The 23,206-nt window shown below is 38.7% G+C and overlaps 2 protein-coding genes across 9 annotated transcripts in view; both read left to right on the forward strand.

Moving 5' to 3' along the window:
* LOC127430248 (clustered mitochondria protein homolog) overlaps positions 1–17,073 on the forward strand; it is a 39,801-nt gene extending 22,728 nt beyond the window's left edge. For 3 of the 7 annotated variants that reach the window (XM_051679909.1, XM_051679908.1, XM_051679910.1), the window contains exons 10-26: positions 2,691–3,385; positions 4,728–5,173; positions 7,651–7,752; positions 7,836–7,936; positions 8,055–8,207; positions 8,353–8,415; positions 9,081–9,325; positions 9,756–9,840; positions 9,930–10,083; positions 10,222–10,361; positions 11,230–11,310; positions 11,498–11,623; positions 11,848–11,969; positions 12,361–12,454; positions 12,669–12,803; positions 12,904–12,977; positions 14,299–14,539. In XM_051679909.1, coding sequence (XP_051535869.1) covers positions 2,691–3,385; positions 4,728–5,173; positions 7,651–7,752; positions 7,836–7,936; positions 8,055–8,207; positions 8,353–8,415; positions 9,081–9,325; positions 9,756–9,840; positions 9,930–10,083; positions 10,222–10,361; positions 11,230–11,310; positions 11,498–11,623; positions 11,848–11,969; positions 12,361–12,454; positions 12,669–12,803; positions 12,904–12,977; positions 14,299–14,521 — 3,039 coding nt within the window. In that variant the 3' untranslated portion in view covers positions 14,522–14,539. Of the gene's footprint in view, positions 1–2,690; positions 3,386–4,727; positions 5,174–7,650; positions 7,753–7,835; positions 7,937–8,054; positions 8,208–8,352; positions 8,416–9,080; positions 9,326–9,755; positions 9,841–9,929; positions 10,084–10,221; positions 10,362–11,229; positions 11,311–11,497; positions 11,624–11,847; positions 11,970–12,360; positions 12,455–12,668; positions 12,804–12,903; positions 12,978–14,298; positions 14,541–15,749 lie in introns of those variants that run through there. The other 4 variants (XM_051679904.1, XM_051679905.1, XM_051679907.1 and 1 more) reach the window with 3 other exon arrangements.
* Positions 17,074–20,861: 3,788 nt separating this feature from the next.
* The window catches only part of LOC127430281 (lissencephaly-1 homolog A), a 55,832-nt gene continuing 53,487 nt past the window's right edge, over positions 20,862–23,206 (forward strand). The window contains exon 1 of one of the 2 annotated variants that reach the window (XM_051679985.1): positions 20,862–20,998. The gene's annotated coding sequence lies outside the window, so the exon portion shown is untranslated. The remainder of the gene's footprint in view (positions 20,999–23,206) is intronic. The other variant, XM_051679987.1, reaches the window with a different exon arrangement.

The following is a 23,206-nucleotide window of genomic DNA, read 5'->3' on the forward strand; positions in this document are numbered from 1 at the left end:
GACTATGTGCTATCTCTTATCCGATTTTGTGAGCACGCTAAATCTAAGTGCAATTTTCAGGCCTGGGCAACATGCAACTGGGCATGTGGAAGTGTCTGTGCTATCTGTGGATGTATTCGCAAAAATAAATGGGAGGTTCATGTAAATGAAGTGCCGTAAAGCCTAATTTGCTTTTTTTGTGAGAAACAAGTCATTACACTTAAGAAATCTAAGAACATCTTCTATTCTCAGCGCTAAGTCTAAACTCAGTCCCTGAATTTGCAGTTTGAGGATTCCACCAGCAGGTGCTGCTGTACCAAAGTGAATGTCCCTGACAATCACAGTTAATATATGATGTTGTGTGTCACTTGAGCAAAATGAAATATACACTGATGAGCCAAAACATGATGACCACTTACAGGTGAAGCGAATAACGTTGATCATCTCCTATCAAGGCAACATGTCACGGTCTGGGTAGATTAGATGGTAAGCGAACAAACAGTTCTTGTAGTCAGCGTATTGAATGCAGGAGAAATGGGCAGGACTAAAGAACTGAGTGACTTTGACAAAGGCCAAATTGTTATGGCCAGACGACTGGGTCAGAGTATCTCTGAAACGGTCAGCAGTGGTGTGTACCTGCCAACAGTGGTCTGAGAAGGGACAAACCGCAAACCAGCGACAGGGTGTTGGGCGGCCAAGTCTCATCGATGCGTGAGGGCAATGAAGTCTATCCCGTCTGGTCCGAACTGAAAATTTGAATGATAGTTACGGGAGGAATGTGTCAACACACAATGCATCGCACCCTGCTGCGTATGGGGCTGCATAGCGAGTGCCTATGATGATCCATGTTCACCTACAATGGACATGAGAGCGTCGAAACTTGACCTTGGAGCTGTTGAAGAAGGTCGCCTGATCCAAAGAGTCTCGTTTTCTTTTGCACCATGTGGATGGCCATGTACGTTTGCGCCTATTACCTGAGGAAGTGATTGCACCAGGATGCACTATGGGAAGACGACAAGCAGGTGCAGGGATTGTGATGCTCTGGGCAATGTTCTGCTGGGAATCCCTGGGTCTGGCCATTCATGTGAACGTCAATTTGATGCATGCCACCTACCAAATCATGGTTGCAGACCAGGTACACCCCTTCATGACAATGCTATTCCCTAATGGCAATGGCCACTTTCAGCAGGATAATGCACCCTGCCACACTGCACACATTGTTCGGGAATGGTTTGAGGAACATGATGAAGAGTTCAAGGTGTTGCCCTGGCCTCCAAATTCCCCAGATCTCAATCCGATTGAGCATCTGTGGGATGTGCTGGACCAACAACTCAGATCCACGGCGGTGCCACCTCGCAAATTACAGGACTTGAAGAATCTGTTGCTAATGTCTTGGTGCCAGATACCACAGGACACCTTCAGGGGTCTTGTAGAGTCCATGCCTCGGCGGGTCGGCACTGTTTTTGCGGCACGCAGAGGACCAACAACATATTAGGGAGGTGTTCATAATGTTTTGGCTCATCAGTGTACTATTCTCTGTAATTAAGCAGAACCTACATCCAGTTTGTCCTGTTGAGATCTGCATGCTTTCATGAAAATATAAAACTTCCTTGGCCAAGCCCACTGACTTTGCGCGTATGATGTTTTGCATAGCACATAGCGGTCTTAAAGGAATAGTTCACCCAAAAATTAACATTCTCTCATCATTTACTCGCCCACATGCCATCCTAGATGTGTATGACTTTCTTTATTCTGCTGAACACAAACAAAGATTTTTAGAAGAATATTTCAGCTCTGTAGGTCCAAACAATGGAACTGAATTGTGGACAAAACTTTGAAGCTCCAAAAAACACATAAAGGCAGAGCTTAAAAGTAAGACTCCAGTGGTTTAATCCATGTCTTCAGGTTTTGATATGATAGGTGTGGGTGAGAAACAGATCAATATTTAAGTCCTTTTTTATTGTAAATCTCCACTTTTATTTTCACATTCTTTTATTTTTGGAGATTTGGATTCTTCGTCCATATCGCCACCTACTGGGCAGGGATGAAAATTTATGGTAAAAACGGACATAAATATTAATCGGTTTCTCACTCACACCTATGTTATCTCTTCTGAAGACATGGATTAAACCACTGGAGTCGTATAGGTTACTTTTATGCTGCCTTTATGTGCTTTTTGGAGCTTCAAAGTTTTGGTAACCATTTACTTGCATTGTATGGACCTACAGAGCTGAAATATTTTTCTAAACATCTTAATTTGTGTTCTGCAAAAGAAAGAAAGTCATACACATCTGGGATGGCATGAGGGTGAAAGTACTTTTATTTTTTTATTTATTTTCATTTTTGTGTGAGCTATTTCTTTAATATAGAGCCCACAAGCCTATATCGATATAAATCAAGATTCTTTTTATCACAAACTGCATGTGTACTTAATCCGTGTATCGATGTTTTACATTTTTCAGTGCAGTGAGAGCAGAGGCTTCTATTAGGAGCCATACTTGAAAAATGTAAACAATGTCTTCTCTCATGTGTTTGGCTCAGTTTCAGTCGTGATCAATTATGATATCCTAAAGCGTTGCGACGTATAGAATCGTGACATTTATTGCAATGTGCATCATATCACAAGGTAGTTGCCGACATCCAGCCCTATACCATTGTAACCTTCAAATGATGAACAATGTCTAGCTTACAAACACACTTCTGCTCTACAGGTTCATAGTGACTTTGCTGCTGCAGCTACGCGGGGAGCGATGGCAGTGATTGATGGCAACGTTATGGCTATCAACCCTGGAGAGGAAACACGTATGCAGATGTTCATCTGGAACAACATTTTCTTCAGCTTGGGCTTTGACGTACGCGACCACTACAGGGAGCTGGGTGGTGATGCTGCCGCCCATGCTGCCCCCACCAATGACTTGAACGGGGTGAGGGCATACAGTGCTGTAGATGTGGAGGGGCTCTACACCCTGGGCACAGTGGTAGTGGACTACCGAGGGTACCGTGTAACTGCACAGTCCATTATTCCTGGGATCCTGGAGCGTGAACAGGAGCAGAGTGTTATCTATGGATCCATTGACTTCGGCAAGACCGTAGTGTCTCACCCCAAGTATCTGGAGCTGCTGGAGAAGACTAGTCGGCCACTGAAGGTTCAGCACCATGCTGTCCTCAATGAGAATGATGCTCCTGTAGATCTATGCTCCTCTGTGGAATGTAAGGGTATTATTGGTAATGATGGCCGGCATTACATTCTAGACCTTTTGCGTACCTTTCCTCCTGACCTCAACTTCCTGCCGGTGGAAGGAGAAGAGCTGGCCCCTGAGAGCCAGAAACTGGGTTTCCCTCGGCAACATCGCCATCGCCTGGCTTGCTTACGCCAGGAACTCATCGAGGCCTTTGTAGAGCACAGGTTTGTTTCTGCCCGTTGACACAACATGCTACAACACAGCATGCACGAAGTTACAACATTCTAATCCAATCTGAGTAGAATTGTCTGTCAGGCAGTTAGTCTGCAATTCATCCAAATTGTCTGTTGAAATTATAATTTGTGATGTTAAAAGAATATGTTGCTCAAAATGAGAATTTTCACAATTTTTAACCATCATCATGTCATTCCAAACCTGTATGACTCTCTTGCTTCTGTGGCACACAAAAAGGGATATTTTGAAGAATGTTCACACTGTTTTTTTCCATACAGTGCGCTTCGTTCACGTGTTCTGCATGTGCTTACTTAAATTGTTGCAAGCCATAAAGTTGTTTATGAACAGTTGTAAACATGTAACCATAAACATGAAAATTGTTTATGAACAATCTACAGAAATTTGTTCTGCTCATGCTTGCATAAATTAGTGCAAGCATGAGCTATTTATGAACAATTATACAAATACAAATATGAAATGTTTATGAATAATTTGCCAATAAATGTGTTGTCGTGCTTACAGTGCCGCAAGACATGAACAGTTGTTAATAAACCATTGAAACATGTAAACGTAAATACATTTGTTTGACTTGTTCTTATGTAAATTGACACAGCATATGAACAGTTGTTTATAAACAATTGTGTATTTATAAACGTGAATTTCTAATGAACAATTTACAGAAATTTGTTCTGCTCATGCTTTTGATTATTGTAAACATATGCCATTGTTTATGAACAATTATACAAATCTATTTGTAAACATGTGAAATGTTTATGAATAATTTACCGATAAATGTGTTACAGTGCCGCAAGACATTAACAGTTGTAATAAACAATTTACACATGTAAACGTAAACATGTGAATTGTTTATGAAACATATAAAGAGACATTTGCTAATGCTTGCAACAATTTACGTAAAAATGATTTTACAAACGATTTACACAAATTTGTTTTGCTTTTGTTTCATGAAAGAGGCCCGATGAAGGCATTTCGTGACCAGGGGTTGTTAAGCTCCAAAAAGGACAAAAAATTCAATTCAATACACAATAAAAGGAGTGTGTATGACTGTTGCGCTATTTTCCAAGTCTTCTGAAGCTATACGGTAGCTTAATGTGAGGAATAGAACTCATTCGTTATTCACCGAAATTCTTCCCCTGTGATGTGACTCTCAAAAGCTATCTATACATCTATACTTTGTGCATCAATACAATTTTAAATTTTATATCAATATTCTGTTTTATCTATTTCTTTTTTAATTGCTGCTTTCTTAATAGTCTTTGATTACCGGTAGTTTGTCAATGTTTTTAAACATGTGAACCTCTTGTGCGTCAGATATCTCCTCTTCATGAAGATGGCAGCACTCCAGCTAATGCAGCAGAAAGCAAACAAAGACAACAAAACTGCAGCCCTGCAGGATACAAGTGCTGCAGATGTGCAGTCTGAAAGCAAAACACAGGCTCCAAAAGCGTCTGAGAAAGTTCCTGAAACCACAGCAGCCTCTCCAACCTCCTCTGAATCCACTCTGACTCCTGAAGAACCAGTTGAACTAAATGCAACAACTGCACCTGACAACTCTTCTCCAGAGGCCCCAGCCAGACAGAATGCAGAGATTCCTACATCAAACACCAATGGTACTCATGAGCCTTCAACCGTAGAGAGGCAGAACGGAGAGTGTGATAGTCCCTTGGAGGGTAAGGAAGCTGATGAAAACATACCTGGACTTGCCCAAGCTAAAGAGCTGGCCAAATCTTTAGCAGCTGAAGATGGATCTGGTATCGGTACGTCCTGCGAGCAGCCAAAAAGAGCTGGGAGATGAGAACAAGAGCAAGAGCTGACAGTGACATGCACACATGGCTGTCTCTGTTTGTCGTTTCTTAGCTTAGTTCTGTCTGGTTTCTATCATCACCTCATTAGATGTCCTGGTGTTGTCTTCTTCATTTGCCATTGTGTTTTTCAGTGAATCTCCCAGCTGTGCTGTGTGCTCTTGTTCTCTCCGGTGCTCATTTGAGGAGAGAATGATCTCCTAGATTAGTTTTTGGATCACACTTTATATTAGGTGTCTTTTACTATTGTGTACTATACAATATTATGTATTTACTGTGTAACTACATTTTGTTCTGCAAAATTCTCACAAGATTCACATCTGCTGCTGCTGAGGTTAAGGTACGGGTAGGTTAAGGAGTATAGGTTAGGGGTTTGAGTTAGGTTTTAGGATAAGGGATGGGTTAGGGTAAGGTTAACAGTGTAATTACAAATGTAATTAAATGAGGGTAATTTAAATGTAATTTCAATGCAACAACTCATTTGTACATAAGTACATTCTATCACATGCTTAAGTACATAGTAGCTAAGGACACCTAATATAAAGTGGGACCAGTTTTTGTAATAACATGGCTCTTCTGTTGGGACTGGGCAACACTCTCACTTCCTTCTGTCTAATCTTTCTCTGTAGTGTGATTAGGAAATTTCAGTAAATTAATTTAATGTGTGCAGGATTAACTTGTGTTGATTGTGATCCTGTAACTCTAGCACTAGAAATGCTGCTAATAATTTAAAGGTGAAGTGTGTTCTTTTTGTTTTATTTTGTTAAATACTTCCTTTTATGCCAGTTTCATATGCAGAGACATAAGGAAGCCAGTCATTGAGTGATTTCCCTGAAAAGTGTAAATAAATCGCTCCGTTTATTTGAGCATTTCGTTTGAGCTGATACGATAACTAAGGTGGTTCAAAAGGCTGATAACCGGTTAATGGGCCGATAGTTTTTCAAATCGATTTATCGAATATAAAAATTTTTTTTTTTTTTTTTTTTTAATTCTTATGTTTTTCTTACTATGACAGGCGACAAATGTCCAAAAGTCCCAGATTCAATATATTGTGGGGGTTTGTTTCTCCCAATATGGAATGCCCAATTCCCAATGCACTTTTAAGTCCTCATGGTGGCGTTGTGACTCTCCTCAATCTGGGTGGCGGAGGACGAATCCCAGCTGCCTCCGCGTCTGAGACCGTCAACCCGCGCATCTTATCACGTAGCTTGTTGAGCGCGTTGCCATGGAGACATAGCGCGTGTGGAGGCTTCACGCCATCCACCGCGGCATCCACGCTCAACTCACCACGCGCCCCACCGAGAACGAACCACATTATAGCGACCACGAGGAGGTTACCCCATGTGACTCTACCCTCCCTAGCAACCAGGCCAATTTGGTTGCTTAGGAGACCCGGCTGGAGTCACTCAGCACGCCCTGGATTCGAACTAGCGAGCACCAGGGGTGGTAGCCAGCGTCTTTACCACTGAGCTACCCATTTAAAAAATAAATAAATAAATAAAAAAGAAGATTTGGTGCATAACACAGGACTTTTAACTATAAACAAGCCCGAAACACACTAGGGACTCTTATTTTGAAATGATGGAAACATGGATCTGTATAATGCTCTCTATTGAAGAGTTTTACCAAATTATGCCTTTTATTGCCTATATATTCTCCAGATGGAGAATTTTGAATATATATTTCACCAGAAGCAATATCACACAAGTAAGAGTGCTGTATGGCCCTTAATCAGCACGGCTGTGATTCGGCCACAGGCTGAGTACCAATGGAATGTCTCTTGTCCAATCAGATTAAAGGACCGGTACTAACTGTGGTATAATGAGGAAAAAGGTTTATAATTAGTCAAAAAATATGAAGTTGAAGACACAATGTACAGTATGTGCTGACGGAATATATTTCCATATTGTCACATTTTTCTTTGCATGCTCTCGCTTCAATTTAGAACCCTTGATGAACTAATCAAAATAACAGAATATGGATTAAAATGAGGATAAAAGAATGGATGAATGTTGTCAATGATGAAAGATTTGGATAAAGCAAATCCTCGTAAGGTGTTAGTCATTGTTTTTATTTCAGATTTTTGTAGAAAACCGATAGTTCCAAAAAGCAACAATCATCATCGATATATATTGATTTACCTTTGATCACAGCAACACTGGCTCAACCAATGATGAGAATTTCGGCTGTGACTTTGTTGACTAATGGCAGATGGGAGGAGTGTTCAGGAAACTTGGTTTGAAAACAAGTTTCAGTTTGGTGATGCTAGTGGCACAAAAGATTACACACTTTCCCTTTAATCTAACATCTAATCATAGTCATAACTTTTATTTGTAATCTTTTTTTTTGTGTAGATGGTGATGATCATGAAGTAAGTTTCTAGTTCACAAGAATTCTCTTTGACATTTTGTGGAACATTTGCGTTTTCACAGATCCAAAAAGTCGAGAGGTTGTCCTCAATGCCTGTAAAGCTGTGGGCTCCATCAGCAACACCTCTTTCGACATTCGCTTCAACTCCGATATCTTCTCTCCAGGTATAGAGTTTGTGTTGGAATTGTGATTTATCATTTTGACACTATATAGAAAGATCAAATGACCTCATTCATTTCTGTTACAGGAGTGCGCTTCCCTGATGACAGCACTGAAGACATCCAGAAACAGAAGCAGCTTCTCAAAGATGCTGCAGCCTTCTTAGTGTCATGCCAGATCCCCTCATTTGTGAGTGGTCTTAAGCAACACCCATAGTCTCAGAGAGGTTGTATAATTCTCAACCTCAAGTGTTTGTAAATGTATGACTGTAGGCACTGACTGAATTAATATTTTTCCCTATGTGTAGGTAAAAGACTGTTTAGATCACAGCTCTCTGCCTATGGATGGAGCCACATTAACAGAGGCCATTCATCAGCATGGTATTAATGTGCGCTATCTTGGCACTGTGCTGGAGTTTGTGGACAACATGCCTGCAAAAGCTCAACTTGAGCACATCTATGTAAGTAAAGGTGTTTTGGAGGATTTTATATATTAATATTTTTTTATATTATTTGTTGTATTTTATACTATTTCATTTTTAACTTTATTTCTTTAATATATTATAACATAGACTATGGATTTTATTTTTTTGTTTGTATGTGCAGAGAATAGGAATCAGTGAGCTGATCACCAGGTGTGCAAAGCATATCTTCAAGACATATCTTCAGGTAACATTTTACTATTGCTAATATTTCAGAGCTTCCCTTACCAAAAAGTACTGTGGGCAGTACCATGTTACAGTGACGGTATCAAATGGTAATGCTAATTACCTTGTTCATGTACCATGTTATTTACATGGTCTTCCAAGGTACTTAACCCTTTAAGGACCTTCCGTTTTTAGATTTTAACACCGGTTTACATCAACTGAACTTTCACTTTTCGGCCTGAAACTTCATGACATTCTCTGTGGAGGTGATCTGAACCTGATTATGTAAAAATTAATAATTTTATGTTTTTTAAAAAGGAAGTTATAAAAAAAGTCCCTTCGTTGATCCCCTCCCCCTCCCCCCCAGGGTCAATTTGACACGGTTAATATAAAGACTTGCAAGAAAGCTGCAAAACGGTAGTACAGTTCCAAAAAGTACACTCATACTCCTAATTGCATGCACACACCCTCTCAACCCCAGAAGGTCAGTTTGACCCGGTAAGGTCTATGGTTGAACCTGATTGTCAGCACCAAGGAAGGGTTAAAGAATAGCTCAGCATTGCCATTGCACATATCCAAAACAATGGAACCACCATTGTGCTTTTTGGTACTTGTAGTGTTTGTAGTTCATTATATTAACTGAAGCCCTAACCTATGTGTTAATGCTTATGTGTTTGTGATTTGCAGGGTGTGGAGCTTTCCGCTCTATCCGCTGCGGTGAGCCACTTCCTGAACTGCTTCTTGAGCTCTTTCCCAGATGCTGTGGCTCATCTCCCTGCGGATGAGCTGGTGTCACGCAGAAAGAGCCGCAAGAGACGTAACAGGGTCCCCGGTGGAGGAGACAACACAGCCTGGGCCAGCCTAACTCCCAGTGAGCTCTGGAAGAACATTGCCTCTGAGGCACAGAACTACTATCACTTTAACCTGCAATGGTGAGAACCACAGTTATAAGGGTAGATGATACATAACAAGTCCGTAGACTTTTTATAAACATCAATATTTAAGGTTATAGTTTATAGTCATGTTTAAGGCAAAGTGTATACCTTGTCTTGGAGTGTCATATGCATTCTTAAAAGTACAAGTGTTCAATGTAGTCTTTCAGTTAAGGAGGTCATTAAAGCCGCATAAATAAAGAATTAGCAAAATGCTGTTTAAAATAGTTTTAGATGGTGCATAGCATGCCGCAAGAAGTGTTTACTACCCAAAAGTATTTCATGTCAACTAGCCTTAAACTTAAACTAATTTAGGTGTAATGAGGAACTGTTACATTTCCAAAATAGCATGTTACATGTCACAGAAGTTGTTGTATTAGACATTAACTAATGATGTTCTGCTTAATCATGTCTCTTTGGCTCTTTGTAGTGAAAGTGTGGACCAAACAGTAGAAAAATACGGGTTGCAGAAGACCACCCTTCTGAGGGAGATTTCCATCAAGACTGGCATTCAGGTAGTGCTCTTATCGATCGCTCTTTCTGTCTCTGAGGTGCTCCGTCAGGTCCTGTAGTGACAAGACTTCCCTTTGTGCTTCCCTTGCAGATCTTGATAAAGGAGTACAGCTTTGACAGCCGCCACAAGCCGGCCTTCACTGAGGAAGACATCCTGAACATCTTCCCCATCGTGAAGCACGTCAACCCTAAAGCCTCAGATGCCTTCCATTTCTTCCAGAGTGGACAGGCCAAGGTTCAGCAAGGTACACTCATGCCTTAAAACCCTTCTTTGATGCAGTAATCTTTTGTCGACCCACCATATGCACCTCAATTAAAGACGAAATGTGCATGTTTTGCTACCAGTTTTGTAATGCTGATTGGAATATGTCCTCTGTTTTAAGGATTCCTTAAAGAGGGCTGTGAGCTCATCAATGAGGCCTTGAACCTCTTCAACAACGTGTATGGAGCCATGCATGTGGAGATCTGTGCCTGTCTGCGCCTACTGGCTCGACTCAACTACATCATGGGTGATCATCCTGAGGTACAGCCTGAAAATGAAAACATGTTCGGAATAGAATACTTCACTGAATACTGTGCCATATACACTGCATATTGCCTACTATTTAAAACAAAATAGTAAGTGAAACAGTAGGCACCGTCTCACCGAGCCCGCTTGCTCTATTTCTGTGGAACATTTTTATATACACGTTGAATCTCAAAGATCTTCCTTCATGAGAAATAAGGGCTCGTTTAATCTGAGAGCCTTAAAATAACTTGTGAAAGTAAAGAATTTAGGACAGAAATATTTTACTATTGCATATTATAATATTTTATTTGATATTTAATTGAATTTATATTCAGGTTGGCTGAGTTCCATAGCTAACAGTGTAAATGTAAAATGGACCAAGAATAAAGTTGACCAAAAAGAGAGTATTTGGGAATATTTTTATGATTAAAATTATTATAATAAAAACTATTTTTCATGTTATTCATTAGTTTTAAAGGATATCTTATATCCCTATTTTATTATATGAAGTTAAATATGAATAAATGGCATCTGAAGCACACATAAACCTTAAGAAGTATAACGATTTGTATGACAGTTAATCATTGTAATCGTGAAAGCCCTAAAACAGACAATAAATAGTCATAATTGCAATTATTTGTTTGACAATTAATCATCAGCCAAATTTCATAATCGTGACAGCCCTATTTGTGACACTGGAAATGGTCATTCAGGTATTCAGTGCAAACAGAAAATGTGCATGCCTTGCACAGTTTACATAAACTGCAGACATATTAAGAGTAGTATGTTGGTTTGCAATTCCATTCTCACCTATGCACACTCTCAAATGTTGATTTGTTATTTTAGATCATTGTGATACTGATTTTGATATTCCATTTTTAAGGCACTTAGTAACCAGCAGAAAGCTGTCCTAATGAGTGAGAGAGCTCTGGGTATTGAACACCCCAACACTATTCAAGAATATGTAAGTATCTATCTTTTTCTTTAAAAAAAATAAAATTCTGTACACATTTTTATTTTACTACAAAAGAAGATAATAAATCAGCCTGAACGTGCTTTTTTTTTCCTAAAAAACAAAACAAAAAAAACCTTCAAACCAGTCTCTGTTTTCTTGATAGGTTTTATATGTTTTTGTTGTGTGTTCTCCACAGATGCACTTAGCTCTGTACTGCTTTGCCAATGGCCAGCTGTCCACTGCCCTGAAGCTGCTGTACCGTGCACGCTACCTCATGCTTGTGGTATGTGGGGAGGACCATCCTGAAATGGCTCTGCTCGATGTAAGTCATAAACATATCACTTAAAAAATGTATTTTACCTCCTATATTTTGCTTAGGTGCAGAACCTGTGGCCATGCTATTGCTGGTTGCATTGTTCTGCAAAGTGAAGGAGACATTTATGTATCCGAACAACCAAACGGAGGATCAGTTGTTCTTGGCGTGAATTTCTGTGCAAAAATGCCTTCCTCTTAATGTGTCAAATAAATCCTTTTTTTCTTATGTAGAGCAATATTGGTCTGGTGCTTCATGGTGTGATGGAGTATGACCTGTCCCTGCGTTTCCTGGAGAATGCCTTGGCCATCCATTCAAAATACCATGGGCCCCGGTCCCTTAAAGTAGCCCTCAGGTACATATTTTTAAATACACACTAGCTCATGCTTTAAAAGCACACAAAGCAATGTTTATGTTGCACTGGTTGATATGGAAGTCATCATAAGTTAAAGTATTTGACAACAGGTGGGATAAAGGGATGAAATGAGTAGAAATCGACTGGTCATGTGATATAAACATGGCGGCCCTCATGAGGCAGCCCAGCTCCATGTAAAATAAATCAGCTACATTTTTATGTAATTGTTTAATCCAATACATACACATGTATATTAAATATGTATATACAGTACGTATTCTGATATGTGTATCTAGCTAATGACGATTTCTCATGCTCATAAAGTTAAGCCTGCATATTTGGGTGAATAAATATGCAGTAATGTTATCTTATCACCTGTGTTCTTCTGCAGTCATCACCTGGTGGCAAGAGTATATGAAAGCAAGGCTGAGTTCCGCTCAGCACTACAGCATGAGAAGGAGGGATATACTATTTACAAGAACCAGGTACACCCAACCACACATATGCCTGGAGACAGGACCCACTAATAGTATTTATTGACTTGTAATGGATCTTCCAAGTTTGTGAAGATGAACAATAATGTATGTTTATATACATATACTAGACTAATATAAAAAAACTCTAATGCAATAAAAAGTATGTATAGAATCTAATCATGATTTAGTTTTATTTTCAAGAAGACACCTCTTGTGTTTTTAGGTTGGTGAAGCTCATGAGAAGACGAAGGAGAGCTCAGAGTATCTGAAGTACCTTACGCAGCAGGCCGTCGCACTGCAGAGAACCATGAATGAGATCTACAAGAACGGATCCAACGCTAGCATAATGCCACTCAAGGTCAGTTACTCATCCACCACCCCACCCCCCGGTCCCTCACACATTCAGAAATTTTGACCTTGTCAGGATATTTTTTTATGGTTTCCTTCTCTGTCTGTAGTTCACAGCACCAAACATGGCAAGTGTACTGGAACAGCTTAATATTATCAATGGCATCATTTTTATTCCTCTCAGGTGAGTTATGGTGTACATCAGCTACATGTTAACTTGGATCCAAAACCTAGTGGGCTTCCTACTCCATACTTAGTACATTATTTTGTTACAAAACCTCATAAATGACACCACACAAATAGGGCTCTTCACTGATGTTAGCATGTTGTGTGATGTGTTTCCGCCTTATTTAGCAGCGCAAATGTAGCAATTTTTTTTTTACATTTGCTATTCTTTTTATGATTTTGTGTAAATTTATAACATTGTACTATATTACCCCAGAATAAGTTTTAAAATACGAGTTACCACAGCTGCGATGAGTTTTAATACAGCTACTGAGGGTGTGACTGAAGATGGGCATCTTCCTCTCTTCTGAATGCTGTAATCCAATAATCTCTGTTATTATTTTTCTTCTTTGAAAAGCTGTAGTAGTAGTGAAAAAAAATTATTCTTTTTTTTTTTTTTCTGTTGGAGAAAACGTGTAAGCTATTATATTTGCTGTGGTCTCCTATTCACAGCTATACAAGTTAACCCTGCAATCGTTTACTTCCGCATTCCACACTCGGATATGTTAAAAGGGTCCATATTCATAAAGTACATGGAACACACAAATATTGTGTAAATAGTCAATTTTCAAATTATTTTTTACCTATACTTTTCAGTATTGATAAAAAAAACTGTCGAATTAAAATGTGAAAATTTGTCTAATTTATGATAAAAATGCACGTTTCAATGCTAAAATGAGCAGTGAATTTTGGATGTGTGCCAAGCACTGACATTGAGTTACAGGCCATTCAGACCGATTGCATTCTTGGGCTAAAACAGATGCAGTGCAATGAATAAAACACGGGTGTCTCCAGATGCGTTTAAAAGGTTGAATTTCCTTTCAAATTGGCGCAGTATCTGCATGAGATGCTGAAAAAACAGCGAGAGACGGCACAACAGTCAAAGACATCCGTCTTCCTCATGCTGTCTTAGAAAAGGACAGATGCGTTCAGAGTTGGTTTTTCAGAATATTGCGAAATCTTTTGACTTTTATAATATGACTCACTTTTGTTATCATCCAGGTATGTTTTTTGCAATAAACAGCTATAACACTGTGCAGGTTTATATTGATTTGTTGTACCCTCTCGTGGATGTAGGAGACAACATCGATTTCATAATCAGATGTCTTGAAGATTTTTCCCCATACCTGAATAATGTCTTTAAAATTTTGAATATAGTTAGAATTTTGGTAATATTTTAGTAAAAATGTCCAATTTAGTTTCTCAGCGCTGTTGACAGACCTGCTGAATAAAATTTTGGTTTATAATAAAAAATGAACATATGAATGGCTTTCTTATAGATGTTTCTGCACTGTGGGAGCAGTGGTGGCTCAGCGGTTAAGGCTCTGGGTTACTGATCAGAAGGTTGGGGGTTCAAGCGCAGCACTGCCAAGATGCCACTGTTGGGCCCTTGACCCTATCTGCTCCAGGGGCGCCGTATCATGGCTGACCCTGCACTCTGACCCCTTAGCTGGGATATGTGAAAAAAAAAAAGAATTTCACTGTATATATGCAAACGTATAATGTGTGATAAATAAATAAAATTATAAAAATTAAATGTATCTTGCATCGGCTGCTACAATTGCCATGTCCACACTCATACATTTTATTTTGTAAACGCATTCATGTTGTTACACTTAAGCCTCTCATCCACACTAGAACGGCGTTTTCCTTCACTGAAAATGCTCTTCATAACTGCATACTTTGAAAAATGATGATGTTAAGAAACTGAAAGCTGAGTTTTCTAACGAAAACAGATTCTGGAATTGCCTTATACACAGAACTTACTGCGCTGCCTTAAAGGTGCTGTACGCTGTTTTAGCGTTCTGAAGCTTTCACGTGACTTAGCCGTTGAATTAGCCACGCCCCCTCATTCAAAAACCCCACCCTACAAAGATAATTTTGAGACCAAAACCGAGCAAAAGAGCAGCACAATAGTGCCCTCAACTGACGAACATCATGAATCATAAACTCTATGATCCACTTCAAATACAACACTGTAAGAACGAGCAAAATGATTGACAGGTGAAAAGAGGTCCACGGACACATTGTTTGCTGTTTGCAAAGTCTATAGCTGTCACAGAGACTGGTGAGATGTCTGAGGACACTTATTTCATGAATATCTTTAAGGGAGTAGGAACATTTTTTGCATACTTTTTCATGAAAAACAATCGCTTACACCTTGAAGTGTTTGGTCAAAACAAGGTATCTTAGAAGGCAGCATAATTAAAGTATGTAATTTCTGCACTACCAAATGGAATGGTAAAAAATAAACGTTGTTTTCAAAAGGGCTTTCCGAAAACAAAGAGATAGTCCCACCCCCAACTCGCGCCATTGGTCGAGTCTGTGTCATTGTGTTTGTATATACGGGTCGCTCAAAACAGAGGATTTTCATAGCTCCACAGAGACAAAGTGCTTACAGATTTTGAGAAAATTAACATATGAATGGCTTTCTTATAGCTGTTTCTGCACATTAAGGTTGTAAAGGAGAAAGTATTTTAACACAGAAAAAATTACAGCTTTAAGATGCCTACTTTTTCGAACAGCCTCCATGTCAGGAGTGTGCCTATGATACCTTCATAGTTGACCCCAAAATATATATTTTTTTCATCACTTACTCTTTATGTCTCTTTTAAACGCTGCCTCTGTATGCGGTTCACTAGGTTTTGGAACAGATGCATTGGGTTTCTTTTTAAAAATCTAAAATAATAAAATCAAGTCATTGATTCATTTCCACAATTATTTTACACAGCCAAAAGGACCTGGAGAACCTAAAGGCGGAGGTGCAGAGACGACAGCAGCTCCAGGACTCTTCGAAAAATGAGGAACAGCAGGCCAATCATTTAGAGCTGGATGACAAGCTGCCTGTAGATGATTAACAGCCCCCACCCATACAGCCCCTCTCCATATGAGGACACGATGCAGCAGCCATCTGTTTGAACTTGTGGACCTGAAAACTGTGCTGTTTAATTCAACCAATCAAATTTGAGTAGAATGGGGAGGGGAGGACCAGGAACAGGAACAGGCAAAACGTGTATAGAGTGTAGTTTGTAGCTGTGAAGAGAACGAAAGCAGATGTTCAACACGTGCAATTCAACAACAAGGTCTACCAGAGGAGGAGCCAAAGCTAATGTAGTCCTTTCTCTGTGAGTTTGCACAAAAAGAGGCTGGAAGTGACCAAGGATGATCATGACATTTTATAGCAGAGCCTTATTCGTTGATCATCCCTCTCTCGCTCGCTCCCATCTGTTACCTTCTCACCTGAGTCCAGGATAAGTCCGTCCCAAATGACCCACAAATGTAAAGAGATCCACACCACCACCCTCTCCCTCCCAACTCACACCCTGTCTGAAAACTCAGGTGATTTCTACACTGTATGTGATGAAACCGGAGACATTCAGATAATACAGGTAGACAAAAGAATCTTGGACTTAAGAATGTAGAATTTAAAGGTCTAGCCTCAGGACTGAATGGTCAAATTGTGTCCCATACATTATTTCTGTGATCGCTGTGACAGCTGTCTTTAGACAAAACCAGAATACTACTTTACAGATACCAATCATTTTAGATTGGTCACATCTTCTGTAAAACAACAAACCTTTTTGTAAAAGTAAATGGAAAAGGTACAGAAGCCATTAGAACTTTCTTTACATGTTAATTTAAGCCATGACTGTTTATTAGAAGTACATTGGATGTGGAAAACTGTATAAAGCTTTTTCATTGGGGTTAGACAGGTACTTGATTCATGTTGATTTGCAATGCTGATTTGAAATGTCCAGCTCGAATTAGGTGTGTTCTACAAGTGTGTATGTGTGCGTGTGCGTGTGTTTATGTATGTATGTACGTAATCCTGTCTCTTTATGGTTGTCTATGCTAGTGCAGAGATGCAGAAATGGATTCAGAGGATTCCTCCAAAGCTGCTGCAACAGACTAATATTGTGATGATATTTTTATACATACAAGCATTGATAGTGAATGGACTCAAGCAACCTATTTTGTGAAAATGTGCTATTAATATAGTGGTTTTCGAGATCCGATCAGTATATGTGAAAATACAGTTGGTTTAACCTCTCAGACCCTTGATATCTTGGATGAGAATAATTTCAGCACAATGTTCAGGAACTTGCTATTAACGCCCAGTAGTTCAAGAGGCTTTTGTTTGGTTCTTTCCTAGCATTTACTGCACTTTCCAGTGCTGTTTTTTGGGTGGTCACATACAGCATACAAATGTGTGTATTAAAAAATCGTGTGCGAGATTTGTGCCTATTTATGCACTCAAAAGGTTGGGCAACTTTATGTTATATCTCTTTTGTTGGTCTCAAGTTGAAGATGATTTTGGAACTGGAACTCCTGTAAGTGAATAGAGGTCCTTCACAACCTTTGAATGTCAATGAACATCTACAGCAGTACCCGTAGATGCCACATGGATGTGCTGTAGTCAACACATTATAACCCACAATCTCAATTTATGAGATATTGCATATAAAAATACAGTATATGAAGTTGATTTGATTCTGTTCAATTGCTGGAGATGAAACAGGAGTTTAACAGATCTTGTGAGAAAACTATTTACCAAAAGGTTGCTATGGTGAGCACTTATGAACAAGCCTGTGGGATTTAGTGTGTAGCGCAATGCCACAATTGTGATCAGTTGCATTCAGGTTGCTTTCCAAGAATGAGGTGGTGATGGTAACAGATGTGCCACTGGTTCAATGCCAAATAAAGGTAACCCTTGAACTGTAGGGTTAATTAGAAAACTCTGTCTCCATTATGTCCAAGACATTTAACCGACAGTTGCTTCAGGGTCATTGCTCCTGCAAATGGTGAGCATTTTGAATTAAATTCATGAATGTTAAATATTATCTCAATTGAAAATCATCAAGCTCCCATAGTTGCAAACTTATGAACAAAAGTATCTGTCAGCGGTTTCGAACAGTGTTTTCAGTTGAACTATTTAACAGCTAAGGTAATTTTCATAATGATTGAGTAGTATTCAACAAACCTGAGATGTGTTCATATTACAAAGCAGCATGTCATTTCAGCGTTTCAATAGCCACTTGCATGAGAAACCAACTTGACATAATCTAGATGTTTAGTGTTTTTTTTTATTTATTTTTTTTATAGAAAGGTTTGGATCTTATCCAGAATGAAGTTGCTGAAACAAAGCAGTTACTTTGCTGATTTTCTTTCTTGAATTACAGTTTTAAATTTGAAATGTATTGAATGTCTTCCTGTGTATAATGTTTGTAAACTTAAGTTAATTACAAATGTGAACGTTTCTGTGTGGAAGCTTGCATATTAAACAATGGACCTTTTAATTTGTCAGAAGAAAACAAATCATTGTACCAGTGATGCTGGAAAAGGTTCAGTTTTAAGAGACTTTGCTCATTGCCTTTAGAAGGCTCTTAATTTTATCAAAAGGATTTGCTGTACATCAGTCATTTGAAGGAATATCACGATTAAGACACCTGCCCACCCTCCTCAGTTTAGTGCACATTTGTCTATTTGGTCTCACTTTTATATACGAAATCACCTCACAAACCCATTATAAAACAAATTAATTGTTTATCTGGGGAAATCTACAGTATATGGAGTAAAATGCTCAATCAGTCCATCTCAATGTCATCTGATGCTTCACTTTTTTTTTTTTTTTTAACCAAGGATATCTGTATTTCCTTCTATTTTAATTTTGATCTCCCTGTTGTAAACATGAAATATTTTTCATGCCCTTTGTGTGACTGCTTAGGTATACTGAGTGATACCTTAATGTCAGTTCTTCTAAATAACAATCTGATTATTTTTGGTCCGAGTATATATATTTGGTCTTTTGTATGAAAATGAATAAAGGAACAATAAAACAACATGTGAGCATATTCATTGTACTAAGACTACAGTATCAGAAAATAGAACATTTACCTTTTGTTTGCAATATTTTCAAAGTTAATAAATGTTTTTTTTTTAGGGTTCAACGGGGCTAAAGGTACACCTGAAGGAAAATTTGTTTTTGTTTTTCTGGTCACAAATATATCGAGATTTTATCAAAAAATAAAAATAAGGTGGCGAGGGTGCCTTTTACCCCACACTTGGGGTAAAAAGACCCCAGGGGGGTTACAGTGATCTCTTGTAAATAAAGGGACAATAGTTAATGCAAAATTTGTCAACTCATGCAAATACTTTTTAGAATGCAAGATGATTTTTTGAGTAACAAATTAAGATAACACTTATCCAAAATAACTTCTTAAAATGGTTAACTATTTCCTGTTCATTTCAATCACATTTGACATTTCATCGCATCTCAAGTATTCTATAAATAATATCTATTGTGATTGGATGAGTCAATGTGAGCCCACTTTTAACATTTTTCATAACAAATCTGTTCTCCTCAATTAAGAAAACAAAAAACAACAACAATAAAAACTAGGGCCTATGTGTTTAATAGGGGCCTTTAGCCCCTGCAACATACTATCCAAATACTATCCTTTCACTTAATGGACAGTTATAGGCTAAATAACCTTTAATTGAATTACCTTTAACAAAAAATTGAAAGAAAAATGGGTAAATATTAGATCAAATTACCTGAAAATCAAACTTTAGACATTGTACATGATGACTTCATGGATCAGGCGTTTAGCTCCGCTGTACCCAACTCAGAATTTTATAAAAAAATAATTTATCATAAAAAATAAAATAAAAAAGCTTAACCAGTAACTGTTTTTGTTCATTTCTGGATAGTGTAATGGATGTCACCTAATGATATTATAACAAATACACTTACCTTTATAGATATAGATAAGCAGCTTGAGAGAGCTGGGTTCCTAACCAATACATTTGATTATATACTGTACTACTGTGCAAAAGTTTTAGGCACATAAGGTGTTTCACAAAAACATTTGTCTTAAGATGGTTATTTATATCTTCAGCTTTAGTGTGTCAATAGGAAATATAAATGTTAGACTCCCGAACATTACTTTTGCAAATAGAAAAGATTAGAATAGAAGAACAGGGAGCCCTGCAACAGATGTCATGGCCCCACAAAGCCCCCCACTGAACATCGTGTCTGTCTGAGATTACATAAAGAGACAGAAGCAATTGTGACAGCCGAAATAGATAGCAGAACTGTGGAGAATTCTTCAAGAAACTTGGAACATCCTATCTGCCAACAACCAAGAAAAACTGTGTCCAGGTGTACCTAGGAGAATTGGGGCTGTTTTATAGGCAAAGGTGGTCACACCAAATATTGATTTAGAATTTTTTATGTTTACTGGACTTTGCATGACATTAAGTGATAAATGAAAACTATTTATGGCATTATTTTTGAAGACATCCTCACTATGCAACATTTTTCACAAGTGCCTAAAACTTTGTACAGTACTGCATACTCTAAAACATCTTTTTCCTCAGATGTCTATGAAGTTACATTCAAAGCCTGAATTATTTAGTTGCAGCGTAAAGCCTTTATATGTTTCCATTGAACATGGTATAAATACTGAGGGGGTTGTAATGGCATGTTTTGATAATTGGGAAGGGTTATTACCCCCCACCCGGAATCTTCGCCCCTGTGTGCACCTGGCATAAGTAACACGTGACACAGGTGCTGTTCTGACTCCAGCTGAGACTCTCATGGTCGCCAGATTAACGCCACTGATGTAAAAAAAACAACAACAAAAAAACATTATATATATATATATATATATATATATAGGTAATTGTCTTTGTAGTTCTTTGCTGAAAAATCGAGACACTCGGTGATGTTGTGAGTATTTATTCAAGTAACGATCACAGTAGATCTGTAAAAGGAGGGTGAGACTGAAATGCGTGCGCGCCTCCGCCCAATGAAGTGAAGTCAGCCCATGCTCGCTCCCGCGCCGTGTACTGGCGAATGCGGCGCTGCAAGGAGGCAGACCCCGAGACTTGAGCCCCCCTTTTTGACACGAAAATAAGTCTTAATTCGTCCCTCACCTGCGTCTTCAGAGGATAAGCATTCAGAGCTGACTCTGTAGGGTAAGAATGGACCATTCACTTCTCTCTTTGTGGTAATGTTAGAGAAAAATCGCCGGTCAAAGAGCGGTTGTGCCTGTAATTTTTGCGCCTCCTTTTCTCGGTGACTCAAAATGGCGGACGCGGCCGTTATAGAAATACTTCAGCTACTGTTTTTTCCCTCATATAATTCGCCAGCACCACAGGTGGGTATTGCGTGAATTTCATCGCTATTAACCAAACACATCATTATGATCTGGTCGGTTGTTCGAGCTGCTTGTATGAGGTGTATGTAGTCGGCGAATCAACACGTCGTTTCATCAATGTCATGTTAGCTAGCAACAGTTGGCTAACGCCCGTGTCAAGAACATCTGTTTTATCATTTGTAAACATTCATGTGAATATTGACCTTCCCGTGTCCAGTGATGTAGGCCAGACGGTCATGTTTGTTGCATACCTGTTGAGAATAAAAGTGATGAGGGCTGTTACAAAACCTAGCGAGCTGTCTATCTAGACTGCATTCTTGGAAATCATATGTGACTTCCGATAACTAATAAACTTCGCTCTTTTTTAATAGCCTATGCAAAATGGTCAAATTCCTCGGTTATGTCAGCACCTAGTCTTCTGTCCTACCCAGACAGCATTATGGACATCAAAGGTGCCCTCGAGTCGATAACTAATAAGCTTGACGTGTTTAATATGCAAATTAGCTTCAGAATGATCAAATACTTTTGCTGTTTGTTGAATCTTTGAGAGACAGAATGTTTTGGGGCAGCATAAACGCTTTTCGAGCGGTCGACTCGAGGTTTTGGTGTTTGCCAATTACTAAGCTTCTTTGCATATACATAATGCAATCCATTTTATTGGTCGATGTGACTTGACATGAAGATTAGGACCAGTTGGACCGGTACCAGAGTTAGGCTGTCTTGGTTGTGGTCCGATCTCAAATGTAGGTCAGTTGATTCTTTGCACGCAGACCCGCAAGACCCTGCTCTGTTCAGAGGGATGTTTAATCATCGTGTTGACATCAGGTGGCCATCACACCTGCAGTAAACTTGGTCATCTTTACAGTTATATATTAAATATTTATTAATACAGCATATTTAACAATATCTTGCATACACATTATTTAAAGTGCAAGTGTTTTTGCATCCCTTAACATCTTGTAATTGCTGCACTGCATTTAATGGTGATGCAGTGGTGACAATGATGAACGAGAGTGGAATGATTTAGTTATGCCAGGAAAGATGCAGGGGGTTTTGCTGTGTTGTAATCAATTATTAGTGATGCTGAGGAGCATAGTGCGTGCATGTTGTTTATCAAGATGTTTTTGAATAAATGTGATGCCTTGTGTGATACTTTGATCATAATAGTTTTAAGCTATTGTGCCAAGTTTGGTGTACTGTACACTCCCTGTGGATATTTGACAGGTGGCTCGGATGGTTACTAATGACGAAACGTGTTCTAGCTTGGTTTGAATTAGTTCACTTAGGCAGTCTTACGTGCTGTATTCAAGAGTTCTTGAACAGTATAGTGACAGTTTTTTTCAAAATCATTTTTAAAAGCATGTGGAAATATTTCTACATCACAACTTAAAGGAATAGTTCACCCCAAAATGAAAATTCTCATTAATTATTCACCCTCATGACTTTCTTCCTTCTACCGAGTACAAATGAAGATTTTTAAAAGAATATCTCCGCTCTGTTGGTCCACTCAATGTGAATGGTGACCGGAACGTTGAAGCTTCAAAAAGCATATAAAGGCAGCATAAAAGTAACCTATGTGACTCCAGTGGTTTCATTCATATTTTCAGAAATGAAATTATAGGTCAGATCAATATTTAAGGTTTTTTTTTTTTTTTTACTATAAATCTCCACTTTCACTTCCAAATTCTTCTTTTGTTTTTTTGGCGATTCGTATATATATTCGTGCATATCACCACCTACTGGTCAGAACTGGTCAAAGGTGGAGATTTATACTATAAAAAAAAGTGCCTAAATATTGATGTGTTTCTCACCCACACCTATCATATCATTTCTGAAGACATGGATTTAACCACTAGAGTTGTATGGAATACTTCTATGCTGTCTTCATGTGCTTTTTGGAGCTTCAAAGTTCTGATCACCATTCACTTGCATTGTATGGACCAACAGAGCTGAGAAATTCTTCTAATAACCTTTGTGTTCTGCAGAAAAAAAATTCATTCACATCTGGGATGGCATGAGGGTGAGT

The sequence above is a fragment of the Myxocyprinus asiaticus genome, chromosome 39, assembly GCF_019703515.2.
Source record: "Myxocyprinus asiaticus isolate MX2 ecotype Aquarium Trade chromosome 39, UBuf_Myxa_2, whole genome shotgun sequence".
Classification (NCBI taxonomy): domain Eukaryota; kingdom Metazoa; phylum Chordata; class Actinopteri; order Cypriniformes; family Catostomidae; genus Myxocyprinus; species Myxocyprinus asiaticus.